This window comes from Hypanus sabinus, chromosome 5 (genome assembly GCF_030144855.1).
Source record: "Hypanus sabinus isolate sHypSab1 chromosome 5, sHypSab1.hap1, whole genome shotgun sequence".
NCBI classification, from domain to species: Eukaryota; Metazoa; Chordata; class Chondrichthyes; order Myliobatiformes; family Dasyatidae; genus Hypanus; species Hypanus sabinus.
The window spans coordinates 183,876,139-183,896,107 of record NC_082710.1 but is presented as its reverse complement, the minus strand read 5'-3'; the positions used below and the strand labels follow the sequence as shown (position 1 = coordinate 183,896,107).

The window sequence follows — 19,969 nt, the reverse complement described above, 5'->3', positions numbered from 1 at the left end:
GCAGCTATATAGGACCCTGGTCTGACCCCACTTGGAGTACTGTGCTCAGTTCTGGTCGCCTCACTATAGGAAGGATGTGGATACCATAGGAAGGGTGCAGAGGAGATTTACAACAATATTGCCTGAATTAGGGAGCATGCCTTATGCCTTAAGTTGAGTGAACTCGGCCTTTTCTCCTTGGAGCGAAGGAGGATGAGAGGTCACCTGATAGAGATGTACAAGATAATGAGAGGCATTGATCGCGTGGATAGTCAGTTTTTTCCCAGGGCTGAAATGGCTAGCACGAGAGGACATAGTTTTAAGGAGCTTGGAAGTAGGTACAGAGGAGATGACGGGAGTAAGTTTTTTACGCAGTGAGTGGTGAGTGTGTTGAATGGGCTACCGGCGGTGGAGGTGGAAATGATAACAATAGGGTCTTTTAAGAGACTCCTGGATGGATACATGGAGCCCAGAAAAATAGAGGGGTAGGTAGCCTAGGTAGTTCTAAGGTAAGGACATGTTTGGCACAGCTTTGTGGGCCGAAGGGCCTGTATTGTGCTGTAGGTTTCCTTTGTTTCTATAGGCATGTTTATTTATTGTTTTTTTTATTACTGTGTTCTTTATCTCTTTTTGTTTGTGCTGCATTGAATCCAGGGTAAATATTTCATTTAAAAATACAAAATGCTGGCAGCAGGTCAGACAGCATCTATGAGAGGAGGTAGTGACAATGTTTTGGGCCGAAACTCTTCATCAGGAGTAGGTTTCGGCCCAAAACGTCGTCACTACCTCCTCCCATAGATGCTGTCTGGCCTGCTGAGTTCTGCCAGCATTTTGTGTTTTTATTTATTTCCAGCGTCGGCAGATTCACTCGTGTTGCCTAAATATTTCATTTACTCTGTACTGGAAATGACATTTAGCAAACTCAAATGGTATTGTGTGCAGGCAGTGATCTGTCAGAGCGCAAGCACGCCAGTTCTGAAGGCTGCATTAACACTGAGAAGCAGTAGGTTGTCTAAAGAACGAGGAGAGGAAGAGAAAGCAAAAACAATACAAAAATAGAGCAGAGCATTTCCTGATACCTGCCTCGGTCCATCAGTGGACTACAACGTTTTGACAGTTTGTCAACATGTTAGCCACTTAATAAATTGACAAGCTAGAACAGAGCTGCTCAGGTGTAAAACGAAAGTCCTCAGCAAGACACGTCTACAATATTAACTTCCCTAAACAAATAGTTTCAGTCTGAATTTGTAACTCTGCAAGAGGCCATCTTCCTGTAAGTTAATTAAAAAAAAACTCTTCATGTAGGAGGACGGGGATTGGAGAGGGTCCAGAGGAGATGCACAGGAATGGTTCAGGAGTGAAAGGTTTAATGTATGAGGGGTGTTTGATTTCTCTGAGCCTTTACTCGGAGTAGTTTAGAAGAATGGGGTGGAGGGGTGCAGAAATCTCGTTGAAACCTCGATGTGGAGATGATGTTGGGAGGAGACCAGAGGTGAAAATTCAGAATAGAGGGACATCCCTTTAGAACAGAGGTGAGGAGGAATTTCCTTGGCCAGACGGTGGAGTATCTATGGAATTCATTGTGGAGGCCATGTCATTGTGTATATTTAAATTGGAGATTGATTGGTTCTTGACTTGCTGATGAGAAAGGTCACGAGGAGAACGGGGTTGAGAGGGATTCTGTACCTGTGTCTTAGTCGTCGATCCCAACAGAATAAAAGCAATCCTACAAGTCAGTTTGACTTAAAATTTTAGCCATTATGCCATTCATAGAACGTAGAACTTCACTGCAGAATCCAGACACTTTGACCCTCAACATCACACTGATCTTTTTACCTGCTCTAGCCCTTTCATTCCACATAGCCCTTCATTTCTCTTTCTTTCATGTAGGTGTCCACAACAGCCCACAGTGATGGAGAAGTTTGAGCTGCAGTCTCTTGTAGAAATGGTTCCACCAAGTTGCGGCCAGTAATCTCCCACAGAATAACAGTGTAACCATGACCTGATGACTTACTCCAGCAAGACTAGCTGTGGGGCAGAATCTAAATCGACTTTATTATAGAGATGTGGTGCGGAATAGGTGCTCCCAGCCCCTCAAACCGTGCCACTGTCAACCCCTGATTTAACCCCAGCCCAATCACGGGACAGTTTACAATGACCATCAATCTGTACACCCTTGGACCACACGTTCCATGGCAAAGACATACAAGCTCCTTGTAGATTGAACCCCACCGAGCTGTAATAGTGGCATGCTACTGACAGATATCGTGAAATTTGTTTTGTGCAGTGCAAGGCATTAAAAGATTTAAATTGCAATAAGAAATAATTAAATAAAAGGGCAAAATAGTGAGGTGGTGTTTGTGGGTTCACGGACCGTTCAGAAATCTAACGCCAGATGGGACAAAGCTGTTCTTAATATGTCGCGTGTGGTCTTCAGGCTCCTGCACCTCCTCCCTGATGGTAGTAATGAGAAGGGGGGTCTTCAGGCTCCTGCACCTCCTCCCTGATGGTAGTAATGAGAAGGGGGGTCTTCAGGCTCCTGCACCTCCTCCCTGATGGTAGTAATGAGAAGGGGGGTCTTCAGGCTCCTGCACCTCCTCCCTGATGGTAGTAATGAGAAGGGGGGTCTTCAGGCTCCTGCACCTCCTCCCTGATGGTAGTAATGAGAAGGGGGGTCTTCAGGCTCCTGCACCTCCTCCCTGATGGTAGTAATGAGAAGGGGGGTCTTCAGGCTCCTGCACCTCCTCCCTGATGGTAGTAATGAGAAGGGGGCATGTCCCGGATGTCGAGGGATGCTGTTGTTTCGAGGCATCACCTTTTGAAGATGTCCATGATGCTGGGGAGCTAGTGCCCATGATGGACATGGCTGAGTTTACAAATTTCTGCAGCTTTTTCTAATTATGTGCAGTGGTCCCTCCCTAATACCGGATGACGAGGCCACCAGTCCGAATGCTCTCTGCGGTACATCTGTAGAAATTTCCAGATTCCAGTGACTCTGTAGAAACATCTGTGATTGGCTGCCTGGAGAAGTGCAGTGAGGATGCCACCATTATTGGACACATCGATGCGAGAGCATATCAGAATCCACGGTGACAGCACAGCTGAGAGATCAGAATGCTGCCTTCAGACTGGGGGATAAGGCAGCTGTCAGTCAGAGCCGCACTTTCCATGCCATCAGGAAGTAAAACCCCCTTTCCCGAGCAGCAGGCACTCTGTCTGGCTGCAGCTGGTGGGAGGAAGACAGTAGCCAGAGTCAATCTGTGTAAACCTGCCGGGCCTGATAACATACCTGGATGGATGCTAAGGGACTGTGCAACCAGTTAAGAGGTTCTAGCAGACATCGTCAACATTTCTCTGGAATAATCCGCTGTCCCCTCAGGCTTTAGGGTGGCCAGGATCACCCCAGAGAGCGACAGTAACCTGCCTCAACGATGACCATCCAGAGGCACTGACCTCAACGGTGATGAAGTGCTATGTGTGGCTGGTTACGGATAGCATTAAATTCTATCTTCCTGCTACGCTGGATCCTTTCCAGTTCGCTTATTGTTCAAATTGGTCCACTGATGGCCTCTGCATTCCACTCCGTCCTCACACGTCAGGATGCTGCTTACCCTCAGAAGCTGGAGGGTGATCTACTCTGGTAGAATGCTGCAAGCACCACAACTTTAGCCCTGGTCTCCTAAAGACCAAAGACTGTAGACTTCAGCAAGGTGCTGGCTGATCCCTCACTGCACGTACACACCTCCTCCAAGGAGAGTTAGGAACACCAGGTTTCTGGGAGTACACGCAATGGCAATTTCACCTGGTCCCCCAATGTTACCCATTTGGTTGAGAAAGCACAGCAGCGTCTCCACTTCCTGAGGCGAGTGAGGCTTCTCCCTCCATTCTAACCAATTTTTCAACATCACCATCGAGAGAGTGCTGGCCAGCTGCATCACTGTCTGACTGCAAGTTCCTATAAAGGATTGTGATGACTGCTGAGGAATATCGGGGTCTCTCTCCCACCCATCAAAGGAGCACTGCACACGCAGGGCTCTTAGTATTGTCAATGATCCCTTCCACCCGTCCCACAATCTCTTTGACCCCTTACTATCAGGGAGGAGGTACCATAGCATTAGAGCTGCTAGGATGGGAAACAGCTTCTTCTCCCAGACTGTGAGGCTACCGAACTCCTGCCACCATCCAGGTCTCATCATGTTTGAAGCACCAGTAGCATTATACTGTTTACCTTTTAATTTGCGTTGTAAATGCACCTTATTGTTTAATAATTTATTTATGGTAATATTGTTCTACGTGTATGAGTTATGTGTACTGTGTAAGTGTGTGTGTGTATATATATATATATACAGTAATAAGTTAAATTAAATAGGTAGTGCAATGAGAGAGAAAGAAGTAATGAGGTAATGTTCATGGGTTCATTGTCCATTCAGAAATCTGATGGCAGAGGGGAAGAAGCTGTTCCTGAACCATTGAGTGTGTGTCTTCAGGTTTCGGTACCCCCTCCCTGGTACTAGCAATGAGAAGAGGGCCTGGCATGGGTGATGGGGGTCGTTAACAATAGTTGCAGCCTTTTTGAGGCATTGCCTTTTGAACATGTCCTGGAATAATAAACTGAACGATTGGCTAGAGCCCTCCTTATCCACGGAGATTGGGGGATACCAAAAAACGCGGATGTTCAAATCCCTTATTTAACCTGTCTCAGTGCGGTGGTCTTTAGGATCCAGTGGAACCCCGGACCCTATTAAACCTATCTCAGTGCAGCGGACATTAGACCTGCAGCTCTGAATCTGCAGTGTTTATGTTCATGAAAATAAGGACAATCACAATTGAAAATAAAGTGGAAGTAATAAAGCAATTGGAAAGAGGTGAAATATCATCAGTTATTGGAAAGGCGTTAGGCTACAGTCGGTCAATGATCGGAACAATTTTAATGGAGCATATGGAAGGTCCTGTCCCGATGAAAGCTACAATTATTACTAAGCAATGCAGTGGTTTAATTATTGAAATACATAAGTTTCTTAAGTGTTTTGTATCCATAGAAAGTTAAAATATATACTATATACTAAGACAAACGTTTGACTAACTGACGCTAAATAATACCGGATGTACCTGTTCCGACTTCAAATCTGACTTAAAGACGGACTCAGGAACAGTACTTGTTCATAACCCAGGGACTGCTTGTACTTTAAACAGACAGCCAGACATACTTTATTGATCCCGAGGGAAATTGGGTTTCGTTACAGCCGTACCAACCAAGAATAGTGAAGAAATATAGCAATATAAAACCATAAATAATTAAATAATAATAAGTTAATCATGCCAAGTGGAAATAAGTCCAGGACCAGCCTATTGGCTCAGGGTGTCTGACACTCTGAGGGAGGAAATGTAAAGTTTGATGGCCACGGCCTTACGAGTGAGTTTGTTGATTCTGTTGGTGTTGGTGTAGAGTAATCATTTCTAGATTACTTACAATACCCAATACAATATAAATAGTTGTTATACTGAATTGTTTAGGGAGTAATGACAAGAAAAAGTAGTCTGTACATGCTCAAACAACGAGTGCTGGAGAGAGAACTTCTGGGTTTTCCCGCTCCGCAGACAGGGAGGGCCGACTGTACATCTAATGTTCTGTCTTTATCTGTTTATATATAATCTCTTTGTTTCCCTGTAAGTGCCTGCTGTCGAAGAAAAGGAAATGGTAGAAGTAGTGCAGGGGTATCCAAGTGTAGTTGCTCTCCCTCTGCTGTACTGGGGATGTTGGTTACAAAGGTATGCTGAGTCTCTGAGGGTTAACTTGTGACCACAGTTTTGGAGCGTGCAAACCTCTGAACTAGACCCATCCATGAGAGGATAAAGGTGAGAGGGAGCAAATTTAAGGGAGATCTGAAAAGTGTTGTTTGCCAAGACGTTGCTCAATACTGCCCCACACTGGTTAGAATAGGGCTCTGCAACAGACCAGATCAAATCGTAGAATGCAGAGAGAGGGGTGAAAGAAATTAAGAGCAAGGCTGCTCTTTCCCCTTAGTGCCACTTTCCAGCATCAACACTGTATCCCTTGATGCCATAATATCTAAAACTATTTCAATCTCTGAATATGCTCAGTCTCCACATTTCCAGGTTCTTAGGTAGCCAGTGCCAATGGTTGAGCCCCTCTGACCGAAGACATTTCTTGTCTCCTTCTCAAACGACTAGTCTTTATTTTGTTACTGTGGCTTCTGTTCTGGTCACCTCTTAGAACATAGAACAGCACAGCGCATGATCAGGCACTTTGGCCCACACTGTTGTACTGAACTTCTAACCCATTCTAAGAACAATTTAACCCTTCCCTCCCACTTAGCCCTCTATTTTTCTATCACCCATCTCAGAGACTCCTAAATACCCCAAATGTATCTGCCTCTACCACCATCTCTGGCAGTGTGTTCCACACACCCAACACTGTGTATATAAAAAACTTAACTCTGCACACTGAGACCCTGGTAATGGAAATGTTACCCTCGCGTTAGTCCATCAAGCCTCATTAGCTTTTTGTCTGTTTCTCTGAAATGACCTCTCATTCTAGATGCAAATTCCAGAGCAGTTAAACTTTCATTCCAGGACCAAAGCTGATGCCCCTTTATTAATTATTAAACTAATAACTAATTATTCCTAGTTATTAGAGATTAGCTTTACTTCTCACATGAACATCGAAGCATCCAGTGAAATATGTCGTTTCTTCAACAACCAACACAGTTTGAAGATTGTGCTGTGGACAGATGCCAACTAAGCATGCCCACAACTCACTAAACCCCTAAGAGAGGCTGTGGAGGCCAAGTGTTTAAGGCAGAGATAGATAGGTTCTTGATTAGCCAGGGTATCAAAGGGTATGGGGTGAAGGCAGGGGAGTGGGGATGACTGGAAGAATTGGATCAGCCCATAATTGTTGAATGGCAGAGCAGATTCGATGGGCCGAATGGCCTACTTCTGCTCCTATATCTGATGGTCTAAAGGGGCGGACAACCAGTGTACAAATGACATCAACCTGTGCAAATACAAAAAAAGAGAATAAATAATAATAGTAATAAATAAGCAATAAATATCAAGAGCATGAAGAGATGACGAGTCCTTGAAAGCAAGTCCTTGGGTTGTGGGAACAGTGCAGTGATGGGGTGAGTAAAGTTGAGTGAAATTACCCCCTCTGGTTCAAGGGCCTGCTGGTTGACGTGTAGTAACTGTTCTTGAACCTGGTGGTGTGAGTCCCAGGGCTCCTGTGGCAGCAGCAAGTCGAGAGCATGGTCTGGGTGGTAGGGGTTCTTGATGGTGGAGCAACAATGCTCCACGTAGATGTGCTCAGTGGTGGGGAGCTCTTTACCTGTGATGAACTAGGCTGTAACCACTACTTTTTGTAGGATCTTTCCATCAAGGGCATTGGTGTTTTCATACCAGGCTGTGATGCAGCCAGTGAATACACTCTGCAAATTTGTGGATTACGCCAAGATTTGGGTGTAGTGGGCAGGGAGCAAGTCTATTAATGCTTACAGCAGGATCTGGACTGGCTTGAAAATGGCGGATGGAATTTAATTCAGACAAGTGTGAGGTGCTCTCCTTGTGTAGGATAAAGTAGGTGAAGTAAGTGTATGGCGGAAAAGAGGGATCTTAGAATACAGATCCATAATTCCTTGAAAGTGGCATTGCAGGTAGACAGGGTCATAGAGAAAGCTTTTGACACATGGCCTTCATAAATCAGTGTATTGAGTACAGGAGATGGGATGTTATGCTGAAGTTGTATAAGATGTTGTTGAGGCCTAATTTGGAGTATTGTGAGCAGTTCTGATCACCTACCTACATGGAAGATGTAGATAAGATTGAAAGAGTACAGATAACATTTACAAGAATTTTGCTGGGACTTGAGGACCTGAGTTATAGGGAAAGGTTGTATAGGTTAGGAGTTTATTTCCTAGAGCACTAGAGAGTAAGGGGAGGGGGAGATTTGATAGAGATATACACCCCTCACACACCGTGTGTGTATGTATGTGTGTGTGTGTGTGTGTATGTGTGTGTGTGTATATATATACACACATCAATCAGGGTAAATGCAAGCAGGCCTTTTCACCTGAGGTTGGGTTTGAAGTCAACCAGAGGTCATGGGTTAAAGGTGAAAGGTGAAATGTTTTAGGAGAACCTGAGGGGAAACTTCTTCACTCAGAGGGTGGTGATAGTGTGGAACAAGCTGCCAGCAGAATTGGTGGATGCAGGTTTGATTACAACGTTTTAGAGAAGTTTGGATAGATACATGGATGGGAGGGGAGGTGCAGGTCAATGGGACTAGGCAAAACAATAGCTCAGCATGGTTTAGATGGGCCGAAGGGCCAGTTTCTGTGTGGTGGTACTCTGATTCTTATCTCAATATGTAATTAACAATATACATCTTGCCTTCTGTGTCCTCCAGATGCCTGCCTGTACAACTGTGAAACAATGGAGGAGATGGATGATATCTTTCGCTGCTTTGACAACGCCACAGAGGTATGGAACGAGAGTTCTGAAATGTTGTGTACCTTTTCTCCTCTCTGCGCCTCTGCCATGTAACTTTCCATTTGCTGTTCTATGCCCAGACCCCTCCAGAAACATTTCCGGCTAAGACGGCTATTCCCTGAAGTGAGCAAAGACCTGAGAGAGACACATGAAGTTATAAGGAGCATAGGTGACATAGTCAAAGCCTTCCTCCATGGTAGTGTGTCAAAAATGAGAGAGAGCATAGGATACTGGTCGGAGCCTTTTCCTTGGGCAGAAATGATTAAATCGAGAGGGCATCATTGTAAGATGATTGGAGGAAGGTATAGAGGGGATATCAGAGGTAGGTTGTTTTACACAGAAGGTGGTAGAGGCAGATACACTGGGGGCATTTAGGAGACTTGTATGGGCATGTGGATGAAAGAAAAATGGAAGGATATGTGGGAGGGAGGACTGAGACTGATCTCGGACTAGGTTAAGGAGCCAGCACAACATCACGGGCCGAAGGGTCTGTATTATGTTCTGTGTCCTGAAAAGGCTTATTACTGATCTCAGCTTTATTTAGCACTGCAGCTGAAATTGCCTGAGGTTTAAGCTGTTTGTTGTCCGACAAGTTACATTTATAACATATAACATATAACAATCACAGCACGGAAACAGGCCATCTCGGCCCTCCTAGTCCGTGCCGAACTCTTAATCTCACCTAGTCCCACCTACCCGCACTCAGCCCATAACCCTCCACTCCTTTCCTGTCCATATACCTATCCAATTTTATCTTAAATGACACAACTGAACTGGCCTCTACTACTTTTACAGGAAGCTCATTCCACACAGCTATCACCCTCTGAGTAAAGAAATACCCCCTCGTGTTTCCCTTAAACTTCTGCTCCCTAACTCTCAAATCATGTCCTCTCGTTTGAATCTCCCCTTCTCTCAATGGAAACAGCCTATTCACGTGCACTCTATCTCTCCCTCTCAAAATTTTAAATACCTCGATCAAATCCCCCCTCAACCTTCTACGCTCCAATGAATAGAGACCTAACTTGTTCAACCTTTCTCTGTAACTTAAGTGCTGAAACCCAGGTAACATCCTAGTAAATCGTCTCTGCACTCTCTCTAATTTATTGATATCTTTCCTATAATTTGGTGACCAGAACTGCACACAATATTCTAAATTTGGCCTTACCAATGCCTTGTACAATTTTAACATTACATTCCAACTTCTGTACTCAATGCTTTGATTTATAAAGGCCAGCGTTCCAAAAGCCCTCTTCACCACCCTATCTACATGAGACTCCACCTTCAGGGAACTATGCACTGTTATTCCTAGATCTCTCTGTTCCTCTGCATTCCTCAATGCCCTACCATTTACCCTGTATGTTCTATTTGGATTATTCCTGCCAAAATGTAGAACCTCACACTTCTCAGCATTAAACTCCATCTGCCAACGTTCAGCCCATTCTTCTAACCGGCATAAATCTCCCTGCAAGCCTTGAAAACCCACCTCACCATCCACAACACCTCCCACCTTAGTATCATCGGCATACTTACTAATCCAATTTACCACCCCATCATCCAGATCAATTATGTATATTACAAGCAACATTTGGCCCAAAACAGATCCCTGAGGCACCCCGCTAGTCACCGGCCTCCATCCCGATAAACAATTATCCACCACTACTCTCTGGCATCTCCCATCTAGTCACTGTTGAATCCATTTTATTACTCCAGCATTACTACCTAACGACTGAACCTTCTTAACTAACCTTCCATGTGGAACTTTGTCAAAGGCTTTTCTAACTATATTTTTCCCTCACCCTCCTGACCTCTAACCAGTGCTCTGTTCTTGCACTTGATTTAATCAGGAGAACCAGTCGGCCTAGTAAAAATATAAACCAATCCCGAGGTGCCCCTTCAGACTAGTAAAATTGTGAACCAATCCTGAGGGGTCCTGTCGGCCTAGTAAAATTGTGAACCAATCCTAATGCACCACATCAGCCTAGTGTAACCCCTTGGGTCGCCTCAGGCTCGCTCAGCTCGTTCTCGTCTAGGTGGAGCAGCCGTCGGCCCCGCCAAACTGGGTAATCAGCTGGTGTGGATGCTGTGTGATGTCCCCCGCCTCGCCCAAAAACAGACAGTACACCATATGCGATTAAATGAGTACAATTTATAAAGGTTACTATAACTAAGTGATTAATAACGACGCAGTATATATGAAGAGAAAATTAAAGAAAAGGCGCCAAACTTATCAAAGTCCAAACCACTTCGTGCACAGCTGTTGGAGCTCAATTACTGAAGTCTTCTGGCCACCATTCGCTCCCCTCCGAACTCCTCGACTCTCCAAACAGCTCAGGACCCTCCGAACTCCTCGACTCTCCAAACAGCTCAGGACCCTCCGAACTCCTCGACTCTCCAAACAGCTCAGGACCCTCCGAGTGGTCAACCAAGCACATCTAGCTTCATCCCCCCACCCCCGTCCTCGGAGAATATCCCGGTCTCGGACCCCCCTTTGAGCATTAGAGCATTGCGTCCTCTCTCTCGACCCCCTCGCGCCGATCTGCCCAAAAGCCCGTCAACAAAAGATTACAGACTCAGAAGAAAGAACATTAATCCCCTTTTGGTTTACAAAGGAATACCATTCTCGTTATCAGTAAATTAGCATTCCTGCTAGTTAACAAAAAGAAGAAACTGTAGCGGTGTGCTACACGCAGCGCTAAAATTACGACACGGAGTCGGTAACTGCAGTCGAAGGAAAAAACTTTATTCGAAAACTTCAGCCTCACTTTTAAGCCTCCCTTAACCTGCCCCCCATGGCGCAGAGGCTCCAAAGCTCTGTGCTCGTAAACCCCTGTAGGCTATCTAATTGTGAGTTGGTTCGGATGTGCCAGGAAAAGGGTCGCCACAAAACCCTCTTTACACTAGTAAAACTATAAACTAATCGTGAGGGGTCCCGTCAGCCTAGTAAAACTGGAAACCAATCCTGAGGCGCCACATCAGCCTAGTTAAATCGTAAACCAATCCCAAAGGAGTCACATCAGAAGTGGTTGAAGTATGACCCAATCCCGAGGGTCCACACAGACCTTTTTAAACTGTGACCCAATCCTGAGAAGCAAAAAGATACATGTTGTTCTAATTAAACAATCCACTGGCCTGATAATGTAAATGAGAAATATCACCTACCAATAATTTCAATTAATAGAAAACAGTACAAGGGGTGATTGATAAGTTTGTGACCTAAGGTAGAAGGAGTCAATTTGAGAAAACCTAGCTCATTTATTTTTCAACGTAGTCCCCTCCTACATTTACACACTTAGTCTAGCAATCATGGAGCATACGGATCTTGAACCTCCAGAAAGTGTCCACAGATGGGTGACTGATAAGCTCCTGGCCTAAGGTCGGAGATGAGTCATACAGCTCTCGTTGCATGCACTTGCAGTTCAACTCTTTGATTATGCAGAAAGCTTGAAGTTAATAACTCATCAGAAGTGATAAGTTTGTGGCCTAGGTTAGAAGGAGATGAGTTCAAAGCAAGAAGCTTCAAACTTTCTGCATAATGAAGGTGTCCTAGCTGTCTACGTCAAAGTCAATACGCAAGCCAGGGCAGTGCGATATGGAGAACAAACTGTTGCCCCCCTTCCCCACACAGGTGATGAATCCACAGGAATGACAGACTGAGATAGCTTGGTGTCAGTGGGGTCGCAGGTGTTGCCAGTCAACATTAAACTCTATGTAGGACTGCGTTGGGGACTCCAGCTCCAGGCTTTTCCTCAGAGTTTACTCCCAAAGCCTTCCCTGTAAGTGGGTGTAGCCGCAAGGTTGGAGATCAGAGTTTTCCCTCTCCTAGAAGGGCAGCCAACCACGGCCGACGAGCCCCGTCTGCCCGAAAGGACTAGTTTAAGGTGCCTTTTCCCCTTCTCCTGTTGGTAGAAACTGTTATACCAGGAGTAGTAGCCAAACCACACATGAAGGCCAGGAGCTGGACTTGATTGTCAGAGGCTGTTTGAGAAGCTTTCACCATTGTGAGCACTTAATAAGTAGTGGGAATTCATCCCCACTACCCCCCCCCCCCCCCACCCTGGTTATGACAACCTTAAGCATCCAGTATAGGTTGATACCATATAATTTGCCTAAAGTTATTTATAGGGACTTAGTCTTCCTTAGGCATAATGCTGTCGATATGGTTCACTCACGTGGGATCGTACAACTGTGTGATTGCTCCGGTGTCAGTGTGCTGGTGGAGGTGAAGACGTGTGATGCAGCAGTTGATGCCTGTCTTGGAGGAGGAGTGAGTGTCATTCTGGTGAATCAGAATCAGCCTGCCCACAGAAGGCGTTGTGTGGAGCGCATTCAGTCTAGAGGACGGTGACCAGTGACATTCCCCAGGGATCTGTTTCCGTTAGATTGATCTTAGAGTCAGTTTTAAAAATTAACACAACATTGTGGGCCAAAGGTCTACACTGTGCTGTAGTGTTCTAGACTCCGAAGTACAGCCACAGAAACAGGCCTTTTGGTCCATCTAGTCCATGCTGGACATTTAAATTGCCTACTGCCATCGGCCTTTTATGTTCAATGGTTTTCCTGTTTCATCAATCACAGTTATTTATAGTTGGATGCTCTGACCAGTGAAGAGACCCAGGAGATGTGAATTAGTAACGATGTGGGAAATGGTGGATGCTTTAGAAAGCACACTATATTTTGTTGTTCATAAATACAAGAGGTTCTGCAGATGCTGGAAATCCAAAGCAACACACACAAAATGCTGGAGGAACTCAATAGGTCAGGCAGAATCTATGAAAATGAATGGAGAGTCAATGTTTTGGCTCAACACCTTTCTTCAGGACTGAAAAGGAAGGGGGAAGATCCGACAATAAGAAGGTGTGGGGGGGGACGAGAAGTAGGAAACTCAAGGAATAGGTGAAGCCACGTGTGTGGGAAAGATAAAGGGCTAGAGAAGAAGGAATCTGATAGGAGAGGAGATAGACCATGGGAGAAAGGAAAGAAGTGAGGGTACTGAGTGGAGGTGACAGCCAGGTGACGAGATTGTTATTAGAATTTTCATCCTTGTTATTACAGAATCCAAATATCAAAGCCATTTGCTTTAAATCTTTAATAACCTGAGTTTTGCAGAGCAAGGATCAAAGTTAAAATGTAAATTTATTGTCAAAGTACGAATATGTCACCATATACTGTATTACCGAGATTCATTTTCTTGTGGACATTTATAGTAGAACAGAGAAGTTGAATAATTACAATCAATTTGCAAACGTTTTGCCACCATGCAAGGAGACATCAGGGCGCTGTTCATTTGTAGTGTGTCCTCTAAATGCTTGGCCTTTATATACTTACCAATCAGCTGATTAGTCATCACTTTGGAAACTCAATTGAAATTGAGTTCTATATACAGACATGCAGACTTCAATCTCATTGAGAAGCCAATGAGGGCAAAATTCTAGACAACGCACAGAGCTCGCCACGCAATCAATCAGTGACAAGCTCCCTCCCAGTGTCACAATTAACTCCCCAAGGTGACGACTAATCATTTGAATGTAGCCAAGCAACATAGCGTTCCTCCAGGACCAAGGTGCAAAGCGCATTACCAGCAGCACAGAGCAGATACAATCACCATTTCAGAATAAAAATACAGTCACAAAAGTCAAAATAGTGACGATAATATATCCCAAATCCCTGAGCTGCCTGGTCCAGCTTGTTTTTCTGCCAAGCATCAGGACTAAGATTGCCAGACTGGGTGGCTGCTTCTTTCCTCAGGCTGTGAGACATGAATACCCTGCCATGTCTGAGGTCTCGTCACTAGGTCTGTGAGCTGTTTACTGTACGGTTTACCTGTGCTGTGCATGAATTTTTGAATTCGATTTTAACTTGTGATAGTATTTTGTTTCGTGTGATATGTTTGTCGGTGCACCATGGTGCAGAGGAAGGTTGTTTTATTTGGTTGCCAAAATGGCATGACTGTACTTTGTCCTGTTCCATCTCGTTCTTCCACTGAGGAACGATGGAAGGCAGCACCACTGTGAGAAGCCTGCCTCCAGCCTAGCAGATTCCAGCCTGCCCAGCAGGCATCAATGATGCCCTCACCCGCATCTGCTCCATTTCCCACACTTCGCCCCTCACCCCAACCTCCCGTCACCTCAACAGGGACCGTGTCCCCCTTGTCCTCACCTATAACCCCACCAGCCTCCAGATCCAGCATATTCTCCTCCGCAACTTCCGCCACCTTCAACAGGACCCCACCACTAAGCACATCTTTCCCTCTCTACCCCTCTCTGCTTTATGCAGGGATCGTTCCCTCCGTGACTGCCTGGTCCACACGTCCCTCCCCACAAATCTCCCACCTGGCACTTATCCTTGCAAGCGCAAGTGCTACACCTGTCCCTACACCTCATCTCTTACCACCATTCAGGGCCCCAAACAGTCCTTCCAGGTGAGGCAACACTTCATTCGTGAGTCTGTTGGGGTAATCTATTGCATTCGGTGCTCCCGGTGCGGCCTCCTCTACATCGGTGAGACCTGACGCAGATTGGGGGATTGCTTCATCAAGCACCTCCGCTCCGTCCGCCACAACAGACAGGATCTCCCGGTTGCCACCCACTTCAACTCTCCTTCACATTCCCATTCAGATATGTTCATACATGGCCTCCTGTACTGCCGTGATGAGGCCAAACTTCGGTTGGAGGAACAACACCTCATATACCGTCTGGGTAGTCTCCAGCCCCTTGGTATGAACATCGAATTCTCCAACTTCTGGTAATTCCCTCCCTTTCCCTTCCCCATCCCACCTTCACTCTGCCTCCTCTTCCAGCTGCCTATCATCGCTCTCATGATTCTGCCCTCTTCTACTACCCATAGTGCTTTCCCCTTACATTCCTTCTTCACCTCTCCTGCCTATCCCCTCCCCCACCCCTTGATCTTCCCTCTGATTGGTTTTCCACCCTCCACCCACCTTCTTTATAGGGCCCCTGCCCCCTCCTCCTTTAGTCCTGACGAAGGGTCTTGACCCGAATCGTTGACTGCTCATTTCAACGGATGCTGCCCGACCTGCTGAGTTCATCCAGTGTGTTTGTACGTCTTGATCTGACCACAGCACCTGCAGTGTACTTTGTGTTTACTACTCTCTCCCATCCCGCTGTGGCTGTCCTGCCCTGGGTGATTGCAACAGGCTGCTGCATCTGAGGCAACTCTGGTCAAGCCCTGAGAAAACGCACCCATATGCAATCAGTAGTCTGCTGGCTATTTCTGCCTGGAATTTTGTTTAGATGTGAGTTAGGTGGCTAAGTGTCTAATCCCACCTCCATTATCATCCATCTGTATGTCTGCACCTCCCTCTAGATGTCCTGGAGTTTTGTAGAGGTGTGAGTCAAGTGGCCAGTTGTCGAATCCTATCCCATACCTCCATCGGATGTCCTGTTTGATTTGGGTGTAGATTTTTTTGTATTTTCCTGCAGTTCAGGCTTGCTTGAACAGAAAAGCCTGCAAAAAGTGGTAGATATGCCCCACTTCATCACAGGTAAAGCCCTCGCCACCATTGAAGACATCTACATGGACTCTGTCGTAGGAAAGCAGCTTTCAGCATCGAGGACCTCCACCATCTAGATCATGTTCTCTTCTAGCTGCTGCCAACAGGAAGAAGGTGCAGGAGCTTCAGGAACCACACCACCAGGTTCAGGAACAGGATTGCCCTCAATTATCAGGTTCTTCAACCAGAGGGGATAACTTCACTCACCCCATCACTGAACTGTTCCCACAACCTGTGGATTCACTTTCAAGGACTCTTCATCTCATGTTGTCAATATTTATTTCTTCTTTTTGTGTTTGTACAATTTGTTTTTTTTTTGCATATTATCTGTGTGCTTTCATTGACTCTATTGTGTTTCTCGCATTTACTGTGAATGCCCACAAGAAAATGAACCTCAGGGATATATATGGTAACAAGTATATGCCTTGGTGGTGACAGGGTGTCTCACAGCCTGACGGAAGAAGCTGTGCCCAGTCTGACAGTCCTAGTCCTGATGTGATTGTGCGATGGGTGGTAGGGATCCTCAACAATGCTTCAGGGCCTTCGTCCACAACATTCCCGGTAAATGGGGCGAGGGAGACCCAGGCAATCCTCTCAGAGGATTGTTTCTGCCCTCTGTCGGGTCTTGCTCTCCATTGGAATGTTATCTGTAGTTTAAGGTGCTTACAGCTTCCTTTTCTTTGTGTTTTGTTAGTTCATTTATTTGTCGCAAATGATTGTGGCAGATTCGTGTTGTGGCTCATTCTTGACTACCAAGTACCTCTCTCACAAAGTCACCAGGATCCAACAGGTCTCTTCCCGCATTTGTTGCTTTCTAGGTCATCCACACTTGGACAGCAAAGTGGGAATTTCACCAGTGAGGATGTAGTTGGGCTCACCGTTCACTAAGGCTCCTTATCCTAGCACATTGCTTGACCTGCTTGCTGCCCATTACACCTGCTGCCGTTTTAGGGCGGCAATAAAGGTCCTCCATCTCAGTCCACTCAGATGTAGAAGGATTGATTATTGCTGTTTCTGTAACTATTCTATTTTACCAGGCAGGGTTGTTAGCCCGGAGCTGAACCCCCAAATCAGTGGGCCACTCTTAGTCTTGACCTGTTTGGCATGGGGTGACTCTACCAAAGCCCTGACTCCAGCCAACAGAGCTCTCTGGGGCATTGAGGTATGCAAACCTCCAAACCCTACGACAAGGTTTTGGTCCTCTTGGGGGACATTTTGGGTGAACAAGGTGGACTTACAGTGTTCATTGGGAATTACTGGTAGAGCATATTGGAAAATTTTCCACTACCTTGCTCAACTGTCAGCGAGTCAGCTGAAACCAGCTGAAGAGATTCTGCAAATCCGGAGTAAAACACACAAAATGCTGGAGAACTCAGTGGGTCAGGTAGCATCTGTGGAACTGAAAAGACGATGTGTCGGGCTGAGATCCTTCATCAGGGCTGGAAAGGAAGGGGGAAGACGCCAAAGCGAGGGGAGGGGAAGGAGCCGAAGCTAGATAGTGAAGCCAGTGAGTGCGGGAGGGAAGTAAGAAGCTGGGAAAGGAGGAATATGATGGGAGAGGAGAGTGGACCATGGAGAAAGGGAAGGAGGAGGGGATCCAGGGGGAGGTGATAGGCAGGTCAGTTAGTGAACAGCTGTGTCTCCATCACAAATACCACGGTTACCATTCATTGACTTTAATGAGGCTGCAAGATATCAAGAATGGCAATAAATGAATAATTTATTTTTATTTAGAGATGCAGCTCAATAACAGGCTCTTCTGAGCCAGCAAACCTGTGCTGCCCGATTGCAGCTATGTGACCAGCACATCTTTGGAATGTGAGGGGTCATGGGGAGAATGAAGAAATACCTTTTACAGGCAGGGGTGGGAACTGAACCACTGTGCTGTTCTATCACTCGATTATTTCTGCAGTCATTTCCTGTCCTGAGATTGTAATCAGGTGTTGTTTTAATATTCCAGTTGGATTTGGATTTAAATATGGAAATCGGGATACCATATTCCCCTCGGAACCCAATCCATGATGACAGCTGTATAGGTAAGAACTCCAGGGTGTAGCTTGTGGCTGAGGCCAAAACACTGTGCAAACAAGAGGTTCTGCAAATGCTGGCAGTCCAGAGCAACCCGCACAAAATGCTGAGAAAACACTCAGCAGGTCAGGCAGCGTACATGGAGGGAAATAAAGAGTTGAGGTTTTGGCCTGAGACCCTACATCAGGACTGGAAAGGAAGGGGGACAGAAGCCAGAATAAGAAGGCGGGAAGGGGGCAGGAGTAGAACCGGCAGGTGGGCGGGAAGGTGAGAAGGGGGCAGGAGTACAACCGGCAGGTGGGCGGGAAGGTGGGAAGGGGGCAGGAGTACAACCGGCAGGTGGGTGGAAAGGGGGCAGGAGTACAACTGGCAGGTGGGTGGGAAGGTGGGAAGGGGGCAGGAGTACAACCGGCAGGTGGGTGGGAAGGGGGCAGGAGTACAACCAGCAGGTGGGCGGGAAGGTGGGAAGGGGGCAGGAGTACAACCGGCAGGTGGGTGGGAAAGTGGGAAGGGGGCAGGAGTACAAATGGCAGGTGGGCGGGAAGGGGGCAGGAATACAACTGGCAGGTGGGCGGGAAGGTGGGAAGGGGGCAGGAGTACAACCGGCAGGTGGGCGGGAAGGGGGCAGGAATACAACTGGCAGGTGGGTGGGAAGGGGGCAGGAGTACAACCGGCAGGTGGGAAGAAGGTGGGAAGGGGGCAGGAATACAACTGGCAGGTGGGTGGGAAGGGGGCAGGAGTACAACCGGCAGGTGGGTGGGAAGGGGGCAGGAGTACAACCGGCAGGTGGGCAGGAAGGGGGCAGGAGTACAACCGGCAGGTGGGTGGGAAGGGGGCAGGAGTAGAACCGGCAGGTGGGTGGGAAGGGGGCAGGAGAACAACCGCCAGGTGGGCAGGAAGGGGGCAGGAGTACAACCGGCAGGTGGGCAGGAAGGGGGCAGGAGTACAACCGGCAGGTGGGCGGGAAGGTGAGAAGGGGGCAGGAGTACAACCGGCAGGTGGGTGGGAAGGGGGCAGGAGTAGAACCGGCAGGTGGGCAGGAAGGGGGCAGGAGTACAACCGGCAGGTGGGCGGGAAGGTGAGAAGGGGGCAGGAGTAGAACCGGCAGGTGGGCGGGAAGGGGGCAGGAGTACAACCGGCAAGTGGGTGGGAAGGGGGCAGGAGTACAACCGGCAGGTGGGTGGGAAGGGGGCAGGAGTAGAACCGGCAGGTGGGCGGGAAGGTGAGAAGGGGGCAGGAGTACAACCGGCAGGTGGGCGGGAAGGGGGCAGGAGTACAACCGGCAGGTGGGCGGGAAGGGGGCAGGAGTAGAACCGGCAGGTGGGTGGGAAGGGGGCAGGAGTAGAACCGGCAGGTGGGTGGGAAGGGGGCAGGAGTAGAACCGGCAGGTGGGCGGGAAGGGGGCAGGAGTACAACCGGCAGGTGGGTGGGAAGGGGGCAGGAGTAGAACCGGCAGGTGGGCGGGAAGGGGGCAGGAGTACAACCGGCAGGTGGGTGGGAAAGTGGGAAGGGGGCAGGAGTACAAATGGCAGGTGGGCGGGAAGGGGGCAGGAATACAACTGGCAGGTGGGCGGGAAGGTGGGAAGGGGGCAGGAGTACAACCGGCAGGTGGGCGGGAAGGGGGCAGGAATACAACTGGCAGGTGGGTGGGAAGGGGGCAGGAGTACAACCGGCAGGTGGGTGGGAAGGGGGCAGGAGTACAACCAGCAGGTGGGAAGAAGGTGGGAAGGGGGCAGGAGTACAACTGGCAGGTGGGTGGGAAGGGGGCAGGAGTACAACCGGCAGGTGGGTGGGAAGGGGGCAGGAGTACAACCGGCAGGTGGGCAGGAAGGGGGCAGGAGTACAACCGGCAGGTGGGTGGGAAGGGGGCAGGAGTAGAACCGGCAGGTGGGTGGGAAGGGGGCAGGAGTACAACCGGCAGGTGGGCAGGAAGGGGGCAGGAGT

The 19,969-nt window shown here is 47.6% G+C and overlaps 1 protein-coding gene across 1 annotated transcript in view; it reads left to right on the top strand.

Annotated features, from left to right (window-relative positions):
• Positions 1–19,969, top strand: part of atf6b (activating transcription factor 6 beta) — a 127,640-nt gene that overhangs the window by 13,974 nt on the left and 93,697 nt on the right. The window contains exons 2-3 of the mRNA XM_059971271.1: positions 8,405–8,478; positions 17,958–18,033. Of these exons, the coding sequence (XP_059827254.1) occupies positions 8,405–8,478; positions 17,958–18,033 (150 nt within the window). The remainder of the gene's footprint in view (positions 1–8,404; positions 8,479–17,957; positions 18,034–19,969) is intronic.